This window comes from Carettochelys insculpta, chromosome 3 (assembly GCF_033958435.1).
Source record: "Carettochelys insculpta isolate YL-2023 chromosome 3, ASM3395843v1, whole genome shotgun sequence".
NCBI classification, from domain to species: Eukaryota; Metazoa; Chordata; order Testudines; family Carettochelyidae; genus Carettochelys; species Carettochelys insculpta.
This window is the reverse complement of record NC_134139.1, coordinates 59,912,614-59,935,771: the sequence shown is the minus strand read 5'-3', so window position 1 is coordinate 59,935,771 and position 23,158 is coordinate 59,912,614. Positions and strand designations below refer to the sequence as shown.

General features: G+C 37.8%; 1 protein-coding gene across 1 annotated transcript in view; it reads left to right on the top strand.

Moving 5' to 3' along the window:
• Positions 1-23,158, top strand: part of SPATA17 (spermatogenesis associated 17) — a 178,195-nt gene that overhangs the window by 121,353 nt on the left and 33,684 nt on the right. Inside the window, exons 8-9 of the mRNA XM_074988612.1 lie at positions 1,707-1,855; positions 11,048-11,183. Of these exons, the coding sequence (XP_074844713.1) occupies positions 1,707-1,855; positions 11,048-11,183 (285 nt within the window). The remainder of the gene's footprint in view (positions 1-1,706; positions 1,856-11,047; positions 11,184-23,158) is intronic.

Here is a 23,158-nt window from a genome sequence, read left to right as displayed (position 1 = left end):
CCATTGTTTGTATTTTTCACTATAGGGCATGCATCTTTGTTTCCCACAGATTATTTTATTTTCATAGCAACACTCCCCAGGCCACTTGATATTTTTCTGCTCCCTTCAGTCATATATCTACTTTATGCAAACATTTTGAAGTACAGAAGGAACACTAATGTTTAAATCTTTTTTTATAACTCTCTATGATTGGACAGATAGAGGCAAATAACATTTACTATTTTCAGTAAATTACTCTTGTATTTATTATTCCTCAGCAGCCTAAAACTTTTCTTTATTGTATTGTCTTTACAAGAGCCAAGTGATCCCAGTAAAATAGCTTTATTTTTTGTGTAAACTTGCTGGAAGTCAGGAGGGGAAAAACTGGCCAAAAGCATAAAGATTATGGGGTGACTTGCTTCCTTAGAATTTTTAAAAGGGACTTGGGAAACATGTTCTGTGCCTTTAAAGAGTAAAGTTCCAATAAAAATCCATTAACTACTTTCAAATATAGCAATCCTCTTGTCCAGCTGTGAAAAGTACTAGATGATACTTATTTGCCATTTGTGTTATTTACGGTCCATGACTTTTATGGTAACTGGTTCCTATTATTGGTTTCTATTAATGTAAAACATAAGTGAACATAAATGAGGCGTGAATCATTTCTTTTTATTAGCCCCACAGTCTTCACTCAGTGCTTGCAGTAACTCCAGCTGTGACTTGTTAGTGATAACCTATTTAAAGAAGGAGATCTTTAAGAAAAAGGGACATGATCAAGATTGTTTGTCCATTCATGTTTTCAGAAGGTTTCACTATTTCAGTGAAAGATCAACAATAGTAAAAAGAAAATGAGATTTGATTAGCATCACTGCTAAAGCCTGAGTTGTCACTAAATTGTTCTGAGTTTAATATGGTATTAATTACACTCCAAGTGAGTTTCTACTGGTTATTATTAAAATCAAGATATAGTGTAAGTTACTTTTACAGTGTAGAAAAGAACTTCCTGCTGCTATATATCTGTATCATTAAATGATACTTACTGGTATTAGTTATTAAACAGCATGGCTACAGATTTTCAATTAAAATGTACAATGTTGTCAAGAAACTGTAAGTCTACAAATTTTAAGTGCCTTCAAATAAACGCCAACTTTAATTTTTTAGAAAAAAAAAGGTCTTCAGCAAATACACCTATTTTATTTGTCTTGTCTGCAATTTTACTAGAATTAGTTCCATAGTTACAATTTGACTCTCTTTCAAAGTGTCTCTACTGTCAAAAATGGCAATGACACATTCATTAAGTAAAAGGAACAAAACTTCTCAGTCAGAACACTGAAAGGTTAGGCTTTTTCAGACATTTAAGTACAACTAGAATATATGATGTGGAGATGAAATGTTATTATACTACTCTATTGGTAAAAAAGAAAACAAAACTGTGTACTCCTAGATATGTCTACAAGTGACTCTTTTTTTCAATGACAGATATACATTAATTGTTAAAAAATTCTACCAGTGCACATTTCTCATTCCCCATCTAAGGTTTTAGAGCATGTTATCAACCATCATGCTATCTATAACTGTCAGGATGAACTGCTGTAATTAATTATTTTCTAAAGAAAATCTTGCAATTTTCCCAGCCACTCTGCATCTTCTTTCATTAGAGATATGTCACAAATAATAATACATGGAAAAGGACACAACTAACACTTACCTTATCCTATACCTATCAGGGGCCTTTCCGTGATACTGCTGAAGTATTACAACAACGCTACAAACCTTTGCAACCAACCTTGCGGGTGGCAACATCAATCAATTCACTAGAGAAGGCCAGAGAGGAGCTCAAAAGAGAAGAATGGAGAAGCCGTATAAATGACAATAAGTATGTTGCTAATTTTTTATATATTTTTGTGAGAACATTTGCTTTACTCTTCTACTTTCAGAAGCCTTTCATGTCTGACAAAATGAAATGTCAAATTAGACAGCTTACCAGCAACTGTTCTAGGTACATACGTCAAAATTCTGTGTTCTTATTTAGACTGTAAACTGCTTACAGTGGAGACCCTGTCTTCTTATTGAATTAAGTGTATCATACAGACCTATAAAACTATAGAAGAGCATATAATAAACAACAATTAATATAATACACGTTGCAGATGATGGACTTCCTGGAAAGTAAGCAACCAACTGGTGCGAGGATCCTTCCCCCATGACAGGCACTACTTCACTCTTTGGACTTTGCACACATACGGACTGTGTGATACTAGCTGTACTCTCCAGAAGATTTGGGTGTAAGTCCCTTCCCATCTCTGCACAGACTTGCAGAGCACACACTGCAGGCAGTTGGAACATATGTTGCATTATGTCAGAGGGCGACACAAGCTGTACTCGCCCTCTGTTTCTGAAGCAGCATGGGTTCATGCAGCCCATTGCTTGCAGGTGCTTCAGTTGGAATGGTGCATCTGCAAAAAAACCCTGAGTACAGGGCTGTGCTTTAAGGTATCATCTGTGGTCATACTGGATCCAGTGATGCATTGATGGCCTATCTTTGTAATCCCTACTAACTTCTAATGAAACCTTCTAAAAACTTTTCTAAAATATGTCTCAATTCATATGATTAGTGCCCCAAAGGACTCCCCAAAGGGCTCCCCAAAGGATTGTTTTAAAGTTTGCATAATCCTCCAGAGTTAGTTGCAACTTATAAATAAAGACAAAGATTTACAAAAGACGACAAAGACAGTACACTGATCAGGGAGCTAGCATAAGACTCAAGAAATCAGATTTCAGTTTCTTCATCAATCCCAGACTTCCCATGTGACCTCCAGCAAATCATTAAGTAAGGCTCTATGGTTTTTAGTTCCTCATCTGAAAAATGTGAATTGTAGTACTTCCTGCCCTATCTCAGAGGGGCTTTATGAGGCTAGATGCAATAAGGATTGTTAGACACTGAGATACCAGAGCAACAGTGACTAAGTATTTTGGATAATCTGTTATTTAATTTACTATCCCAAGAGAAGAACATGCTCTATCACATGAGACAAATTAACCCCCACCTGCTTCTCATCTCCACATTTGTAGATGTCAGTCTGATTATAGTTCAGAACATTCCATGCTGAACTTGTTGAGTTCAAACTCCATCATCTATGGGCTAGATCCATGTCTCTTCTGAGCAATGAACATCAGTGGCTTGGTCTGCTTTAAAGGGAAATGGTTAATGTCCTTTCCAAGAGGATGCATACCTATTGTTCTGCATATCCATTTTTTTTCTTGCTAAATAACTTTCAAAGTGAACAACTTGTCCAACTACACAATTATGCTCTAACATCTCTTTTGGGGAAAGATTATGGAGAAAAGTGTGACCTAGATAGGTGCTGTGCCTACAGAGGGTAAAGGTCAGGAATTAGCCGGGCATGAAGGGTAATAACATTTAAAGAACATGTTATTTTGCATTTGGCTAAATGCTTGAAAAGGGTTTTTCTTAAATACGTTTTAATGTCTTATGTCTAGATGATACAGTTCACTGTATTTCTGAGTTAGTGACAATGAAAATAACCACTGCATTTGTCACACAGCTCTTACACATCTAAAAACTTTTTTCAAATTATGTCTAGTTTTTCATATGCTTTGCAACTTTAGAAATTTGCATATTTTCTGGGCTGTTATTGTATTATGATAAACAGGGATTATCATATATTTTCAGATAATGTATCCTCAACAATTCAACTTCTATTTGTAACTCTTCCATTTATTTTAATTACTAGCACAGTGTGCAACATTTATTAATCAGCAGAGTCTTTTTAACTTAAAATACTAAATTAGCTAACCCCATTAACACAGAATACTCCAAACAAGCTGTAATAGGAGAGGTAGTTACTGTGTAAATCGTATTATACATGCGGGTGCTCTAGGGCACAGTTAAGCATGATTACCCTCTTTTGATCCAGTATTCCTCTGCTTCTTCCAGCTAATTTCCAGTGGAAATTTACAAAGTGTTGCCTTCATTTTTCTATCTTAATTTTTCTAATGAAGTTCTGGTACTTTATGACACTGGGGATGCAGATAATAAGTCTGTGTATAATTAAGAAGTTCTAGAATTTGTCTGCAAAGGAGATTTCTGTTGCTTTTGCTTCATATAAGTAGACAGATAGTCTTTTCTCCGCTACCTTATCCATTGCAGACCTCGATTAAACAAAAATAACTAGAGGATTCCTAGATTTACAGATATCAGCATACGAACAACTGATACAATAAGTACAGCTTTGAACTGGACACACATTTAGTACATTGCATACAGTGTCTTAAATTATGAATGCTGAGTAAATTACTTATCAAGTAATATCACACTGGATGTAACCAGCAGTGATTCTAGAAGTTGGAGTGCTGGGGGTGCTGCCACATTCCCTGAGCTGAAGTAGTAACAAACACCAAATTCACAGTTTCCATCATCAGCATTATACAACTTATTTCAGCACAACTGGTAACCTGACAAGATGTATCAAGAAGAAAACATCTTTATATTGCAAATACAGCTTATTTTAATATACATTATGGGACAAATTATGGCAAGTTATGTTAAGGTAAGAACAGCTCCAGAGCTTCCTACCTTTCTGTATGAAAAGCTGAAGAGGGCATTAGCACTGGTGATAGTACTCAGTGTCCCAAACAAGGCACATCTGTATGGGTGGAAGAATAACTTCAGATTTAGCTTCAACTTTCAGAACAAAAAATTCACGAAGTTCTCTATAAAATATTAATTCATATGTGCCCAATTGTAGTGTACAGTTTATGTGAAGATGAATGTTCATGGTCTTCTTCAGACATACTGATAATTCTGTTTTATTTGAGTTGAAACACGGTGACAAGAGACAAAATCACTAGTGCATATAACCTGGTTAGGTAAAATTATAGCAATTCTGTTTATATAGTTATAGGTAAGATTTTAGTGGCATTTTTGTTATTAAACCACAAAAGTATGCATCAAAGCAATACTAAATGTTTGACTGGAAGAGTCACAGTTGTCCAAATAAAAGTTCAAAACTGTCTTTAACAAAAACTTCCACCCTCCCTGGGGATTTTCTTCTGCCAGTCTCCTCACCAGTTATTCAGGATCTCTCCCAGCTTAAAGGTCTTTCCTCATTTTCTCCCTTGTTCTCCCAAGGTCCCTGCCAGCACTTCCTGAATGGAAAGCTTCTCTTTCTACTTACTCAGGGCTTTGCAGTAGCCTTGCTTGATCCCTGCAGTCTCTTCCACAGCTGGGGCATCTCAGTATTTCCATTTGGCTCTTTTTATAAAGGAATTGCCTGATTCATCCCAGGAAAAACCCAGGGCAAAACTTCTGGTCAAAACTCTCCCACCCTGCCCTAGAGTTCTAGTTAGTTTTGAGATATCCCTTAGTTGAGTTTGTAGCAATTATATTTTATTTTTAATCACTGCCTTATGTATTGGGTGAGCCTTCATCTCTCTTTCTGTGAGCAAAATGGAGCACGATTACCAGGAGAGAGCTGTCTCCTGCTCTATTCTGCTATCACTGCCTTTAGTTATCTGAAACCTTCAAGAACTTCTGTAGTTCCATCTCAGGCTATGTCTATACTAGACATAGCAGTCGACCGCTGATATGCAATTTTAACTACACCAACTGCATAGCTAAAATCGACTTAGCATTGATCGACTGCTGGGGTTGTCCTCATGGAAGAAGACTGATGGGCGTGTTTCTCCCATCGACCTTCCTTAATCCTTGCTGCTCTCATGAGAGTTCCAGGGTCGACAATGACCACTGAAAGTGCTGTTTCATGCATGCGAGAAACAAAACTATGGAAGATCGACCCAAAGTGAGTCAATCTTCTGCAGTAGTGTGCAAATGGACTTAGTCCAAGCAGGAGGCTGAGACCAAGACATAAGAAACATGCCAGAATGAGCTTTTTAGATCTTTGATTGCTTAGGCCTCTTAAGTGTACACTTGTGCAGTTACTAACATTGATGTCTCTGGATTTAATGTTCTCTTGACGCTTTCCTTTCCTTCTCTAATCCCTCCTCTTTTCTGCTAAGTTCAGAACATGCATTATTGCTGATTTTGAGAGAAACTGTGTTTTAAGTATGCATGAAGCTACACATCACTGAACCAATCTATATTGTAATAGTACTGCTGTTTGCTACACCTTTAAATTCTGCTATAAAGGTACAGTGTCTTTTGTATGATTCCCAGAATATACTTCAATTATTTTAATACTGAGATGCTGTGTTTTAAAAAACACATTCTTTACTGAAATGAATATACAGTGAATATCAGAGATTTTTGCTGGGTGTAGGAGTATATGCAAATATGTACCATCTTGCATTCTGATTGACAAAGGCATAAAGAGCCCAGCTCATGGATCTGATTACAGAATTGGAGACTTAAAGAGAACAATGAAAGCAACAGTTTATTTTATGCCATTATGTCTATGTAGCTACAATTTTTAAAATCTTTCTTATCACTCAAAAACTAAAACATGTTATTAATCATTTCCAAATACAGAAACATAATCTAGAGAGTGTGCAGTTAATGTCACACACAATAATATATGCAATTATCTGGTTTAAGATATTCAGTAGAATACAGCTGATGAAACATGCATTTATAGTACTAAACAACACACATGTTCTATTGTATGTCATTTCTTGCATAATCAGAATATTGCTTGAGCTGTAAATCAAGATTCATTAAAGGCAGGGCTGAGCAGTGATCTAAGTTAAAAAATCATATTTTAAAGTATCTATAAGGCTATAATTTAAGATAGTAAACTGTGAACATCATTTTCATTCAGTTTATCCTCCACTTTTCTCAATAAATGGTATTTTGCAAAAATGTAACATCATTTATTATATGGGCTTTACCAACACTGTATTTATTTTGAATTATGAACGTTCTGGCTAAACTAAATTCCATGCATATGTGGGCAAATCCCTAAACTGCTAGCCTTGTCTTCTCAGCCATCCACTCCCCAGAGAAAGCCAATTTTCTTTCATGTCTGAACAAAAGAAAAATGTACTATTAAAATGCAATTCAAAAGTGATAAAAAAACTGTAAGTGGAGCAGCCGGTTCTCAGTATCTTCTCTGTATACTCTGGGACACTGGGGCCACATTAATTTTTTGTACGTGTGATGTCCATCCCATGTGCAAATTAGCATTACAAGTACCATAATCTGTCTTATATGAGAGCCACCTGTCTCATGAGTGTATACATTCTTCCACAGCTTTGCATTATTTAAAGCCCTGTTACCTTTGATTTGTTAATTTTACATACACTTGATTGGGATACTGGATGAAATAAATTGATGTTATTAGTGAGAAACTCAAAAAAAGTTCCTGTTTCTGAAGGCAAGAGTGAGTAGAAGGTTCATTGATAAAAATTACAGTTGCTAAAATACTGATTTTTCCCAATAAATGATTTTCAAAAACCCATTTAGGAATCCAAAGACATTTATTGCCATAAGATGGGCTGATCAGTATAGGAGCAGAGCTCTGCCACTTCTTAAATGAGAAATGTTCCAGCCCAGAGGCTTAGGCAGCTTTCTACCTTGACGAGCGATTCGGTGGATAGGACCACTAGGCCTCAATAAAAAGGAACAAGACACAGGGGGTGCGTCTACACTTGCATTCCTCTTTCGAAAGATGTATGCAAATGAGGCAAATCGAAAATGCAAATGAGGTGTAAATTTGCATACTCAACATCTCATTTGCATGTTCTAATTTCGAATGCGCTTCATTCAAAAGAAGAAAGCCAGTGTAGATGCTGCTCTTTCAAAAGTAAATCTATCTTTGGAAGAGTCCTTCTTCCCATTAAGTAAAGGGAAGAAGGATTCTTTCGAAGATGGGTTTACTTTAGAAAGAGCAGCATCTACACTGGCTTTCTTCTTTCGAATGAAGCTCTTTCAAAATTAGAATATGCAAATGAGGTGCCAAATACACAAACGTATACCTCATTTGCATACCTCTTTCGAAAGAGGAATGCAAATGTAGACACACTAAGGGAGACAAGTCTGGAGCAGCAGGGCAGGATCCTGCTGCTGAATCCACAAATGATCACCATTTTTCCATTTTGACCATGAAGTCCTAGAAGGAGCAAAGACTAAAGTGAAACTGACCATCTGCGACCATCTGCAGGCTAAACAGTACACTTGCCAGGTCATAAAGGGGCACCATTGATATAACCCAGTTACAAATTTGATATTGAATGTAGTCACAATTTAGCTTTGTGCATGGGTGCAGGTGAGGACTTAAAAAACAAAAAAACAACCACCACCACTGCCCCTGTAAATCCCCCCAAAATAATCCTCACCACTGTCAGGATGTGTAACAACTAGTGGAAGGCAGAGCACAATTCTCAGTGCCAACAGCACCTCCTCCATCAGGTAACTACTGAGCAGCAGCAGCTAGTCTGGGGTAGAGTTGCCTGGCAACAACAGCAACAAAAGTTAATGCAGCAAGTCGTAACCATACCATGGCCACCTACAATGGCTGGGCCTACTAGCACTGATTTGGCAAACACAAGCCCAGCTAAACTAACCATCCTAGTTAAAGTAAATGGGATAGACACAATGGACCCACTGGACTTAGACTGCAGCAAAACTCTCATGAGCGTATCTGTTCCAAGACCTCCCAGATGCACCATCTATTTATTGTGCATTGAGCCATCAAGCCATATCCTCACACCCTAATTCAAATGACTGGTGAATATATATAGCTACTAGAGGTCAGTCTGGCTGTCTCTCTTACCTACCTAATCATTATTTCTGAGGTTGGGAATATTTCAGGGACCTCTTGAAGTTCTTGACCACCAATGTCCTTACAAACGACTGTTTAGGATCAAGCAGACTTCACTGCTATAGGAGACATAGCCAAAGTGGATAAGAAAAGTTCCAAGTTGCTAGATATTTCTTTAGAATCCAGTCCCAATCTAGATTTGGGGGTTACCCCCATTATCTGAATTTGAGATCCTGACTAGGTTCTTCAACTTTATTGAAGAGCAAAGGACAATGAGACTTTGAGCCAGGCGTGTGCACAGGGTGGCTATTTGTTACTACAGGTGAAATAGACCCTTAGCAAGCTGAAATATTCCTGCAGTTTGAAACAGAGATTCAGGTTGTTGTATCATTAGGGAAAGACTATTGAGCAGAGGTGATCAGAGCCCAGTTCCTGATTCCCTGACCCTACTCCAGGGAAACCTTGTATTTGTCCCATGCAGTATTGTTTTCTGGGCAACTAAGGTAGAAAAGAAATCTGTAGCTTGGATCCTAGCTCACCTTTTCTGGGATATATAAGGAGCCTCTGGACTTCTGTGGCTTTTGCCCTAAGTGTCAACATCCTTCTGGAAAGTGGTGAAGGCTTCCCAGATCCCTTTCTTCTGGGCTAGCAATATCATTTGAGAGGTTCAGAAGGAACATGGCTGGGGCCAGTATCAATATGCCTTGATAATAGTGGATTATGTTACCACATATCCTGAGGCCCTACCATTGTTTTTCTTGAACACTAAAGCAATTTCAGCCAAGCTAATGATGATCTTTGCACAGCTAGGGGTGCCTTTGGAGATTTTTGAGGACCAGCAAACCAATTGTGTCCCAGGTACTAACAGAACTGTGCTGACTACTGAAGATTAAGTCCTCTGATAATGTGTCCCAAACTGACATTTTGGTAGAATATTACATTGGGGCTGTGTCTACACTAGCTTCCTACTTTGAAGGGAGCATGGTAAGTAGGGTGTCAGGAGATTATTAATGAAGTGCTGCGGTGCATATGCAGCACTTCATTAAGCTAATTCTCCCCCACAGCAACTTCCAAGTGTTAATCTTCGCAGTGCTGGCTCGTGTGTAGCCGCAGCTAACCCTCCGGTACTTTGAAGTGCCTGGGCAACTTCAAAGTCCCTTTACTCCTCACAGAGGCCAGGAAGGAGAGTACCTAGGACTCAGAGGCTACATCTACATGGCATTCCTCTTGTGAGAAAGAAATGCAAATGAGGGAATCCGACGTTGCAAAGGAAGCACTGATTTGCATAATCTTGTGCAATTGTGCTTTCGGGAGAGATTTTTGTCAAAAAAAAAAAACCCTAGTTGTGTAGATCAGGTTCTGTCAGTGAAAACCCTCTTTCCCGACAGAACCCTTATCCCTGAAAAGGATGAGGTAGAAGGATTCTGTCGAGAAAGTGAGTTTTCACCAATAGAAACCCGTCTACACAGTCGTTTTTTTTGCCAAAATCTCTCCCAGCAGTGCAATCATGAGAGATTATGCAAATGAGGTTGAGATTTGTAAATCAGCCCTTCATTTGCAATGTTGAGTTCCCTTATTTGCATTCCTGTCTTGCAAGAGGAATGCTATGTAGATGTAGCCATAGAGATTAAGGAAGCACTCACCATGTGGTAGTTGAGGAAGCCTTTTCTCCCTGTCATGCTTACTCCCCTCCACCCCAACCCCAGCAAGATAGAAGAAGCAAATGGACATGCTGCAGGACTAGGGCCATGAGAGAAAGTAGAAAGCTGCTCCTGTAAGTGCAGTCCCCCTCCCCTGCAAGACAGAGCCCCCTGGATCCCAACCCTTCAGCACACTCCCATTCTTTTCCCCACTACAGGCTTTTTCCAGCTGCAGTCTGGGAACAAGATGGACGGAGAGCCAGGCCCTGTCAGCTAAAACCACTCATGCACTGAAGGGCTGGGATAAGAAGGAGACTCATACTGAGTGAGAATAGCTGAACTGGGCCCTCAGGGTTTGGTTTGTAATTTCTAATTTAAATTACAGTTTAATTTTTGTGGTTGGTAAATATTCAGGCAATCACCCAGTTATACAAATGAATCAGTTTCATCTTCACATAAAAGTTTCCATTCTGTCATATTGTAACTGTATGATTCTCTAATGTGGCACCACTTAGTTTCTAAGTAAAGAGCCTGGGAGAGAAAAAGCATGAGTTCTATGAGAACACATAGTGGAAAATTTGTTGTGTGTGTTCTGCTCACCTATCCCAGCATTTATACCTTTGATGTAACATGCTACCTACTGCAGTCATGGTAGAGTAAAAATAAATATACAACTGCTTCATCTTTCAGGTTTTTGCCATTTTCTTCATATCATAAAAAGCAGGACTACGACCCATTAATTCATACATCAAGTAAATATGGCCAAATGACATATGGAATCAAACATTTCCGAGAAAAACACCATGAGAGATGGATAACAAACAAGGTGAGTCACTATAATATTAAGCAAAGTGCTAGTTTTCTAGATTGTTACTTTATTAAAATCAGAAAGCATTGGGCCTGGTCCAAAGTTCATTGAATTCAATGGGAACATTTCCAATAATTCTGATGGGCACTGATCCAGAACTTCAAGCGCTATAATGGATTTGATCTTTAAAACCCTGATTCTTCAAGGGGCTGAGCTTTTTTAACGCTCTTTGAAGTCAGTTGAAATTGAGAGGACTCAGCACTTCCCAGCAGGTGCTTAGCAATTTAGGGTATAAGGACATAAGGTTATTGGGGAAAAATGCTTCTGATAAATACATTACTTCAAGTTGGTGTACAAAATATCCTCTTTTATGTACTGCTTTTTTCTGATCTGGTAGAAGAATAAATATGAAACACTTCAATGAACACAGCTGAAAATCTCAACAAAAATGGAAACAAGTATTAACAAATGCTTTTCTTCTTCCATTTTCTGGTCAGCTTTAAAAATAAGACAAGATCTCTTGTTTCCATAAGACAGTTTCATCATTATCTAATTTGTCAAAAAACATCTCTGGTCTTTCTACTTCCTAAAACTATATGATGGGATATTTCTCAAAACCTTTAACAGTACATAAATATAAGTTCAATGTAAGAAATTCAATATAGGGTAGGATGTCTAAAGTTTAAAAGCTCCAGTCACATAGAGCATCAGTCACAAAGCATGAAATGGGGAAAAAAACAAAAACAAAAACAAAAAACCCACAACTGAACAATTGCTTCTTGGTTGTTTTTCCAAGTTCTTGTCAATTTGGGAACCCAAAGGTTCTGACTTTATGTATCCTCCCAGTGGACTTAAGTTAAAGTGAATGAAAGAAAACAAAGTTATCACACACCAATTCCTGCTAAAACAGGGCCTGAGTCTTGCAATGGAATTTCTTTCTACCTGTGTGAAGAGAATCAGTCTTCTGGACATTTACACAGGTTAGATGGTCAGAGACCATGCAATTACATATATTTGAAATTTTTAAAAAAATGTTCTAACAGCATTGGATATTCCTATCAGCTCTTTAAATAGTATCAGCGGTAACAACGATAAGACTTTTTTTTTACAGTTTTCAAGCTTGTTTTTGCTGTAAGTATGCATCCCAACCCTACAAAATCTGTCTCTTATGTAAATATGTTACTAAGTATCAAGAACCTAGATTTTTTAAATGTTTTTCTCCATTTTTACAATAAAACTTCCCTAAAGAAAAAATCATATTCCCTTTTTTGTCTACAGCCACAGTGATATGTAGCTACCCAGCCTTCAGGACATGAAAGAGATGATTGGTCTCTCCCTCTCCGTTTTTAAAACTGCAATCCTCACAAGCATTTAAACTTGATATTGACCATAAGGGTGAAATGAAAAAGGAATTCTTGATTTGTTAAAAAAGTTTCCTCACATTGATACAAGTTTTTGTGTTTTCCACCAGATGTCTGATTTGGAACTTAAGAATAGTAATAAGCAAAAAGCAGTTGTTTCCCCAAATTTTACAATGCGCAGAGTGATACGTCAATATTTTAACAATTATTTTTATTAAACTGCACCTGCAGTTAAATATTCACAGGCCAATAATTGGACCTTTTTTTTTAAAAGGGTGGATATATTTAAAACAAAATGAGATAAAGTAGCATTGTTTGAAGCCAGCAGACACGGTATCATAGTATAAACAGGCAGCATAAAAGTTTCTCCAGACACTTTTTTCTGATATTCCTGAAGTCAGATCAGCAACAGTTCTGCTTTTCCAATCCTGAGCATTTCATTACATGCCAAACTCTATTGAGGTTTTATAATATACATCATATAAGCTAGAAACTTAGCCGAGACCAAGAAACTCATTTTTACTTGTGATCTTAGACAATTTTCAACCTAAATCTCTAGAGGTGAACAGCTATATCCATTAACCCAGTATGACATTTAGCCTTCCAACTACTGATTCTAAATCAATATGAAGCTTCAATTAGAAGGCACTTACCAAAACAGCGAGCTAATAGGAAAGAAAAGCAGTTTCTTGACCTACCTGCTGCTTTTACTAGTCATTATCATCAGGAAAGAGTCTAAAAATGCCATTCCTCACTTTTTTTTTTTTAGGGAAAAGGCCTGATCAAAAAAGGCCCAAGATTAGATTTCATAATCACTGTCTTTCAAAGAAGAACGCTTTATTTTTTTAATCACCACTTTAAGTGATCTACAAATTTATTTCTTGGATAGGTGATTATTTTGTGTGTATCTATACTGTATACAAGGTAAGCATATACAGGAAACACTATGGAAGACTTAGCAAAATGTAAACACCTTAATGCTGTCCAAAGTCTGTGGATATGTCATCTCAGAATCTGTTTCTTGTTTGAGCACATAATTGATTTTCCTACTGGGAATGTATCAAACTTTGTATTTAAACACAATTTATATGACAATCTGAGTCAGTGGATGATAGCCCCACTAAGATGTGTGTTTCCTATCACGTTAGCAGTAGATTGGAGAGGGAAAAGTACTATTTTTCTTTAAATGTGATCACCAATGACAGGGCAAGCCTCCAAATTGTTGTACCACATCCTCCCAAAGAGTCATCTTGATGGTGAATGGGTCTTCAAGTGTTAGTGGAAAACATGTTGAGCCTGTTCCACATTATCAGTTAAAAAGCTAGCTTCCCTGTGTTTTATGGGTACATCATATTTACTTATAAATTCCACAGACCTACACGGGTTTGTGTATACTGTTAATTTTGCTTTAAAAAATCACAAAAAGGTGATCTGACTAGATAACTCCTTAATATCCTATTGAGGCAAGATTAAACAATCAGAGTGATATTGGTTTACAGGAAACCCTCATTTTACATGGCTTCACACTGCACGAAACTTGCATTAACACGAGTTTCACACAATGTGAAGCTGTTGGGCTGTCAGTCTGCCTAGTTTCCTGCAGCTGCAGGCAGCCAGGCAGGCTAAGAGCCCCTTTCCCTGCCTTCCCAGGGCAGCGCTAAGCAGCTAAATAATAGCACAGAATACTGAGAGCCTGGACTGGTGGCTGTAAACAAACTTTATAGGACCACAGGAAACCTGGCCACACCAATGGTAAGTGGTCATCTGGCTAACTAAAATCATGCCAGATTATGGATGTTGCCAGATGAGAGAGTTACAGATTAGAGGTTCAACCTGTTGTTGCATTTTTAGTTAGTGATGTTCTCAGACCTGTTACTGAGTCTAGGAGCATTTCAAAGACCTCCCCACGTTAAGATTAAAAATAGTGGTGTATTTACATTTTTTCCTGAAAGCATACAAATAGATAAAGGGAGATATTGCAACTGTTATAACTACTAGACTTTGGTTTCCACATTTGAAAAACCTGCTAAATAATGTATGACTTATTTTGAACAGCATACTTCTAAAGCTTGTATAGTTGCTTATTTTAATTTTTTAGTTGCAAATGCTTTGGACCTTAGTATTTATATTAAATGCACAGTTTCATTATTAAGAACCTACCAATCACCATGATTTTAATCTATAATGATAGATCTCATGTAGCTGGACAGTCTGGAAATCAAATACACTAAGTATAATAATGTGGTTGTCAAAATACTCTCTTGTTCATGTTTACTGAAGCACAAATGCTAGCCTACAGCTTTTAATCCGAATTAGAATTAGTTTGCATATGCATTTTAGACAACTGGCTTTAATAGCATCACTTCATGTTTTGCTTGTTTGGGAAATGCAGGAACTGACATTTTAAGATGTTCCTTGTTGATAAAATCTTTCCTCATATGTCTTATTATAGATGAATTACAACATGGCTGCAGCACTGTTTCATTATTTGCACATGGATTTTGGCCCTAAATACAATTTTATTATCTACAAAGCATAAAATATCCAAGTACTCCAAAGAATTAATTTAGAGAACCTAAGCATATTGCACAGAACATAAAGTTGACCTTTACCGTCTACAGCTTTTGGAATAGAGTGGGATGTGGAACACATCATAGACTTAATGTGGCACAACGCTGTCTGCAGAAATTTGGGTGGGACTGTGACTGCCTGCCCATTGCACCCGATGATTGAATCTGCTGTCACCAGCATCCTGATAATAATGAACATTCGGCTTAACGACCGTGATTATGATTATCATAATTGATGTGCAAGTGCAGTGTGTGGGGATCATTACAGCTGAACTGTACAGCAGAGAAACATGCCTTAGTTATAGATAATTTTACTTTTATGCATTGATTGGGATAAAATATGCCTTTCAAGTTCAACAGGCCAGCTTAATATAATTTTAGGAAGGTTTCTACATATATGAATTGATGATTATGAGCTTGCTGTAAAACAGCCACTCATGCCATTTGTTTTGAACAGTTTCATTCTATTAATAAGATCAAATAATTAAATAGTTAGATATTTTCAAGGGAAAATAACATATTAGTACAACCTGCATTAATCAAAAATCAAATTAAAACTGTTTCTGATTGCTCTGGCCTTGCCTACATTAGAAAAAACACTGTATGTAATTCACTACGTAGTATGTATGTCGTTCCCCTGACAGTTGCAGCACTGGAAGCTGTATTGTAGACAGGTGTAATCATGCAGACTCACCACCATTGTGGGGCCTCCTGCTGGTCGTTCTGGGGATTAACTCATGTCTGTCAGCAGGGCACCTCCTCCAATGGTGTATTGCTTACTGTTTTTCCTGCACTGTTGTCTCCCCCATCTGTGACCCATGCTGCTTCCAGAACTATGACATCCTCTGAGCACTGCCTTGTGGCTGTACCCCTCTGTGCTGTCTCTTCCCCCTTTTGTGGGGGACCTGCAGTCTATCATCCAGGCAGTGGTTTTGCTGGCAAACTGCTATCTCTAGTTCAAGGCACCGGCTTCAGTGGCCACTCCCAGGGACCCTAATAGCCTGCAGCCACTCATTGCAACCTCTTTCCCTGACCCACTTCCCCAATAGCTCTAGCACCTTTCAGGCCCTTTGTATCAGGGCCTCAGTTTGGCTGTCCACAAGCTAGAGTACTCTGTTATTCCCCTCATCCTGCCTAATACTGCTCTGTCTAGGTGCATTTCAGCAGCCAGTCCTTCTCCCTTGCCCTTTCAGGAAAGAACTGCCCTCTGCTCTGTTGAGCAGTTCTTTATAAATGGGCAGTTCCAGCATTCCTTCTCCTGTGTGCCTCTCTTAATGAGCTCTTCCCTGATGGCAGGATTCTGTGCAGGCTCTCTCAGACCTCTTTTAACACCCCCTCTTTTCCAGGGGGGTGACCATACTACTACAATAGGACACAGGCATTTTTAAGCACTAGGTTGTATAACCGGCAGAGTATGTGGTAAATATTCCTATGCATTGTATACACTATACCTCCCATCATTGCTGGGCACAGTGTCACCCTGGGAGCTCACATTCAGCTGATTACCTACTACTATGGTCCCCAAATCTTTTTCAGGGTAATTTCTTCCTAGGATAGAATCCTCCATCCCATAATTAGGGCCTATATTGTATGTTCGTACATGTACAAATTTACATGTAGCCATATTAAAACGCATATTTTGTTGCACTCAATTTACCAAATGATCTAAATAGCTCTGAATCCATGTTATCTCCTCTTCATTATTTACATATCCCTCAATTTTCATGTCATCTGCAATGATTAATGTTAAAATATTAACAAATGTTAAAATATGTAGGGCAAAGAACATATCTTTCTGGGACCATTCCTACTAGTACAAATTACAGCCTCCCTTCAAGTGCTCCAAGTTATGCCTTGGACTTAATTGGTCCTCACCTGGCCCCAAAATCTTATACCCCTCATGCCCCTGACCACAGCTCAGTCAAACCCAAGGGTCTGGCCCTATGATTGTAAAGTCTGTGATTGATTTATATAAGCCATTTTTCAGTCACGATGGGTCACATTTTGTCTGCTCTGTGTTACCCTTCAAAATAAGCATTGAGTATCAGACCCTCTCTTGCACCCTAGTTTAAAAGTCAACTTTAAGTATGCCCTAGCCTAAGTAGTTCCTGATACCCATATCTCTAACCATTAGTAAAGAAGGAGTACCAACTATGCCAGGGATTTGATTTGATTTATGCCAGTAGACAAATTGTCCCAGGATCTAGGAAACAAAACTGCCTTAAAGCTACTTTTGCCTCCCTCTTCTGGCCTGTGCCATGCGCATATCAGCCATAGCCTGGTTTAAAGCCATCACCAATGACTTAAGAAGAGAGGTGCAATGTAAAATTTTGTCCATCTGATAGGGTAAACACAGAAAGCAATTTGATTTATATATCACTTAGTACATAACTTTCTGTTATAGGATTTACTTTTAGAAAATACTGTAATATACTATTGTGTACCATATGTTTTAAAAAGGCAGAAAAATGTCACAGCAATCCTCATATGACTGAAACACCAAAAAAGATACATTGGATGTTAGTAATAGGTAACAATGATAATTTACTTTCTCTCATTACCATGCATTACATCATTCAGTCAAAGGAGAAAACAATTGCCATAAATGGTTTACATAGTTGGCAGTTTGCATAAACAAAAATTTACAGATTTCTGGTTGGAAGACTACATCATGTTTATTGCAATATGCTTTCTCTTGAAGACCACTTTGTCACTGATTTCATTAAGTCAAATTGTAATAGACGTCCCATGGGGGAATGTTCTTGAGTTATAGATTATTCTTTCTGAGAAGATCCTAGAGGTCAGCCTACTGATGCTGCCTTTGAAAATGCTGCTCTTAGTAAATTCTGTAATGTAAATATTGGACTGATAACCAGATTATTAACCATAGGCTGGCTGTCAAGTTATTTCCTTAGGTGCATAAGGGAAGTTAAAATTGTGAGGTAAATTAAAATCCACAAAATGTATCTCAGGATATTATATAACCAGGTGTGTATGTGTGTGTGTGTGCGTGCGTGCGCGCACGCGCGCGCCTGGAACAATTTTCTGTTGAAGGTTACTGATGATTCTAAGAAAATAATAATTTTGAAAGAATAATACAAAGTAGTGGGAAATTTCAAGTCATTTAGTAAAGTTATTTGCATGACAAAAGATACGGTCACCACTTTTCTAATCAAATCCACTCTAGTGGCTATTTGCAAAGGGTTTGTCAGCAAGTAGAAGAACATTTTATAAAACGTGATTTTCAGTTCTGTAATTTCTCAGTGGGAAAATACAGTCCCTTGATGATGATCCAGGGCTTTGAAGAATAAATTGATTCTAAAGAGAAAATTAGATGGTACTTATTATACTGTCTAACTAGCAATCCAGTGTCATTTGTCTGTTGAATGATAAATGTCTTGCTTTGCCTACCTTATTCATTGAATAATGCAACTTGCATGTTAGTGGCATACAAAGAAAATTAGTAAAAATCATTTCTTACAATACAGCTTGAGGGGCAAGGATGTTTTGACTTCCCAAATAATAATTCTTCTGCAAATTACTTAAGGATGTTATAAAGTCTCTTGTTTAAACAGAATTACTTTGGAAACAGAGTATTCCTTTGTAATCCCTCCAGCACTCCAGAGAGTAAATGTTTCCAGTTTCTAATATAAAGTTATCAACTGAACTGGGAATTGTACTAGTTGATAGTTCCATCTTAAAAGAAAATTAAATAATCCATGCATACACCATTAACTAACTAACTAGAACTGGGCATTCACTATCTTAATTATTCTTGATTTATTGGAAAAATAATTCATCATACCTGACAAGGAGAATCTGTGTATCTCTATGGAAGTTTCTGTGCAGTTCTGTTCTAACTCATCATTATTTTTGGAACTTAAGAGTAACTGTAACTTCCTGTATCTTCTCCAGGCATGATGCTCCTTCTGAAGTCTATTTAAGTCATATTATCAGTGGAGTCAATGTGGCTCAGTTTTGAAGTCTGTGGTAGTTCTGCATACAGCATGGCTACAGATTTGGGCCTAGATTGTTTTAGGGAATACACATCTGTCATTATGTTTTTTTTAAAAAAAAGTAGATTTGAAATTAAAGATATAAAAAACTCTTAAGTTACGTAGAAAACATATGGTATATGTAGTCGTCATTAATGTTCCTCAACGCAATTCATTCAAGATGCAGGGGCAGATCTCCACATGATATAAATCACAGTTTAGCTCTGTTAGCTTCAACAGAGAGTCACCAATTTATATCAGATATGGAGTTTTCCCATAATTCATACAATTTCCTGGGCAGAAAAACTTTTACCTGTTTTCAAGAAGGAATATTCCAATAAGAAAGCGGTTACCTAGTTTCCATAGGGATGATAAATATTATTTCATTATTGATTTACTGTACTTTATCTTCACCCTGGAAGAATTCCACAGGGATTTCAACAACTTGCACCCCACCATCAATCTCAGCTTTGACCATTCCGCATGAGAGATCCATTTCCTGGACACCACAGTACAAATCACTGATGGTCAAATCAATACCACTCTATACTGGAAACCCACCGACTGCTACTCTTACATACATGCCTCCAGCTCCCACCCAAGACACATCACACAATCCATCATTTATAGTCAAGCTCTAAAATACAAGCTGCGTCTGCTCCATTCCTACTGACAAGGACAAAAAACTTCAAGATCCCTACCAGGCATTTGTAAAACTTAATTACCCACCAGGAGAAGAAAAGAAACAGATTGACAGGGCCAAATGAATACCCAGAAGCCAGCTACTTCTAGATAGGCCCAAGAAGTTTAATAACAGAACACCACTTGTCATCACCTATAGCCTCCAATTCAGACCCCTCCAGTGCATTACTGACAATCTACAACCTATACTGGAACATGCTGCTTCATTCTCCCAGGCCCTAGGTGACAGGCCTGCTCTTTCCCACAGAGAGCCGCCCAACCTCAGGAAAATTCTCACTAGCTACCATGCACCATACCAAAGAAATACTAATCCTGGAACCTTTCCTTTCAATTAACCCCCTTGTCAACTCTGTCCACATATTTACACTAGAGACATCATCCCCTAACCATGTACCAGGGGCTCATATTCCTGCACTTTCACTAATGTGATATATGCCATCATGTGCCAGCAATGCCCCTCTGTCATGTACATTGGACAAACTGGACAATCACTTAGCCAAATAAATAGAAGACATTAGGAATCTGAATACACATAAACCGGTAAATGAGCATTTCAGTTTGGCAGGGCACACTATTGAAGACTTAGTGGTATGTGTTCTAAAACAAAGAGATTTTAACACCAGATTACAAGGGGAAACATCTGAATTGGAATTTATTTTTAAGTATGATACCTATCACCGTGGATTCAACAAAGATATCAATTATCTTATATATTACAAGGACAATTTCCCCACCTCTGATATTTGCAGTGACCCACCCCAGGCATCCCATTTAACTTATTAGACCCTTGCAGAGGCTCCCTCCCGCCCCCCTCCCCAGCTTCCATCCTCCTAACTAGCTGATTCATCAGCTTTTTTCTCTTATTTCTGTTATATCTTATTTTTAAATTCTTTTTCTTTTAGTTATCAGTTATCAGGATTTTCCAGATCTAAAGAAGTGGGTCTGTCCCACAAAAGCTCATTGCCTAATAAATAACATTGTTAGTCTTTAAGGTGCTACAGAACTGCTGTTTTGTTATCAGAATTGACTGTGAGCTTCAAATCAGGGCTTGATCCCCCAACACACACTGGTGGTGTCTCCACAAGAGAGTTTTGTTGACAGAAGGGGGCTTCTGTTGACATAACTCAGGGAGCATCTACAAATGCAAAATGTTCTGTCGACAGAGCTCTGCATTTGTCCTGATAGCGTTCTCCGTCACAAATTTGAGGAATAATGCTTCTGTTGACAGAACTCTGTCAACAGAACTCTGTCAACAGAACTGCAGTATAGACACTTCTGTCGACAGAGAGGACTTCCGGTTCACCTGACAGATCTGTTTGCGGAGCTTTCTATCAGCTGTTTTGTTGACAGAGGGCAGGACAGTCTGGCTGCATTCTATCAACAGAATGGATTGCTCTGTGATCTGCTTTTCTGTGTAGATGTACTCTGTCAACAGAATTTCTGTCAACAAAACTCTGTTGACAGATGCTACTGTGGACAGATTCTTTGAGAGTAGATATTGCCTCTCTGGCTATGTTATGCAGTCTGGAGATCCCTCAGTCAAATCCTGATGTGATGGCAACTTATAATGGTAAATGTATTGTCCTGAACAAGAAACTGCAATATGATAATGATGCATTGTGCTTGAAAACGTCTATGATTTATTCTCCTATTAGTAACAATATCTGTTCTTTAAAGATTAGAAGACTCTACACCAGTACAAGTGCTTCAGGGAATGTTTGCTGTTGCTGTTCCTGTTCTCATTTACAATTGTGTAATTTAAGAGTAGCTACATAGACATCAATAAACTAGTGTTAACAAGAAAAAACTTAGTCATATAAAGTAAAAATGGGTTTTCAAATGAATTCTAGACTATGTTGTATTTTGCAAAAGCATTGATAAACTAAATATTTGTTTATCATTGGAGTAATGGGAAAGAAAACATAGTCCCAAGCATAGTAGCTTCTTCAGAAGTGAGATAGGTTTAAGAACAGATTTATTTGTCCTGAGCAGGAAGATTCTACAAACAATATATATGATATGGTCGAGCACTGAACATTATAGCTACTTTTATTCATGTCAGTTGGATTAATAAGGATTTATATCAGTTCTGGAACCTGCAGTTTTGGAAGCAGCTGCTTGTTATCTCTCATGGTATTAGTTTGATATAAATTGGAATTGCCCTCCTCAATCTGAAATATTATGAGTCAGACACAATTTTAAATGCAGAGTTATGGCGGCTTCACACTAGATTTCCAATCTTCTGCATTAGAGAGAAGAGGTTGCTTTTGCATACCCTTTACTAACTCAGGTTAAATAAAATCCACATTAATAGATATAAAACTTCTTACCTGGAAGTTTCTGTTTGCATGAATCTGCAAAAAAGGCTTCTCCGCTTTGCGACAGCTAGTGTAAAAGAGTGGGGAAGTCTTGTACTAAATCTATTTAACACATACTTAAATGAGTATAAAGATGCAAGACAGTGGAGAATCAGGATAGTGAAGTGGAAGCAAGTAGAAAAGAGACTGGTTTTACTTAGAACAATGAGGCAGCTTGGAAAAGGTTATGATATTTTCACAGCATTGTTTTCTTGTTTTCGACAGTGAATCAGTATGGGTATTATTCAACATTTTGGACATTAGGAAGGAAACAAATAATCCTGGCAGAAGGCTTTAAGGCACTTTAAGATTTCTGTCTTAGTTACAAGAAAGAATGATAGCTAAGTGTTAAGCATCACTATATATCAACTTATATGTCCTGCTGTTTTGTTAGTATAACTAAATAGCTGTGAGAGACTCAGACCTGAAAAATAAAGAACAAGTCAATCAAACAATAAAAAGCCCTGCATATTAAAACAGACTTTGTACCCTCATGTGAAGCTGCTTGATTGAGCAGTGCAGTGTCAACCATGTCTTTCTTCTAATGCTAAAAGTAATGCACATAGACAGAGTGACAATCAGAGTACATCCTCCCATCAGCTGTAATTAATCTTTTAGTTAACAAAGACTAGAAAAGTCTCTCATCAGCCTCTTCTGAAGTCTGAGGGATCCTGTTTTTTGATGTTTGCATTCTGAGTAAAATTGTCCCCACCAGTTCTAACAAATTGAAACACCAGGCTAATTATGGCGGCTAATGAAGTGTGTGGAATGGTCACAGCTTGTCGTGAAAGTGTTCCTTCAGCTCAGATTAGAGTTTCATCAATCACTTTTTAAAACTGATCCAGAATTGCTTCTGCCCAGTGCTTGGCATTTTTAATGCTGTTTCTGTAATTGTTTTTTTCCCCAAGCTTAGACTGTTTTTTGAAATATTGCATTCTCAGGACAGGACTTACAAACTCTAGTTTATTAAAAAAAAAAATCGTTATTGCTTCTATCAGCTGATCAACT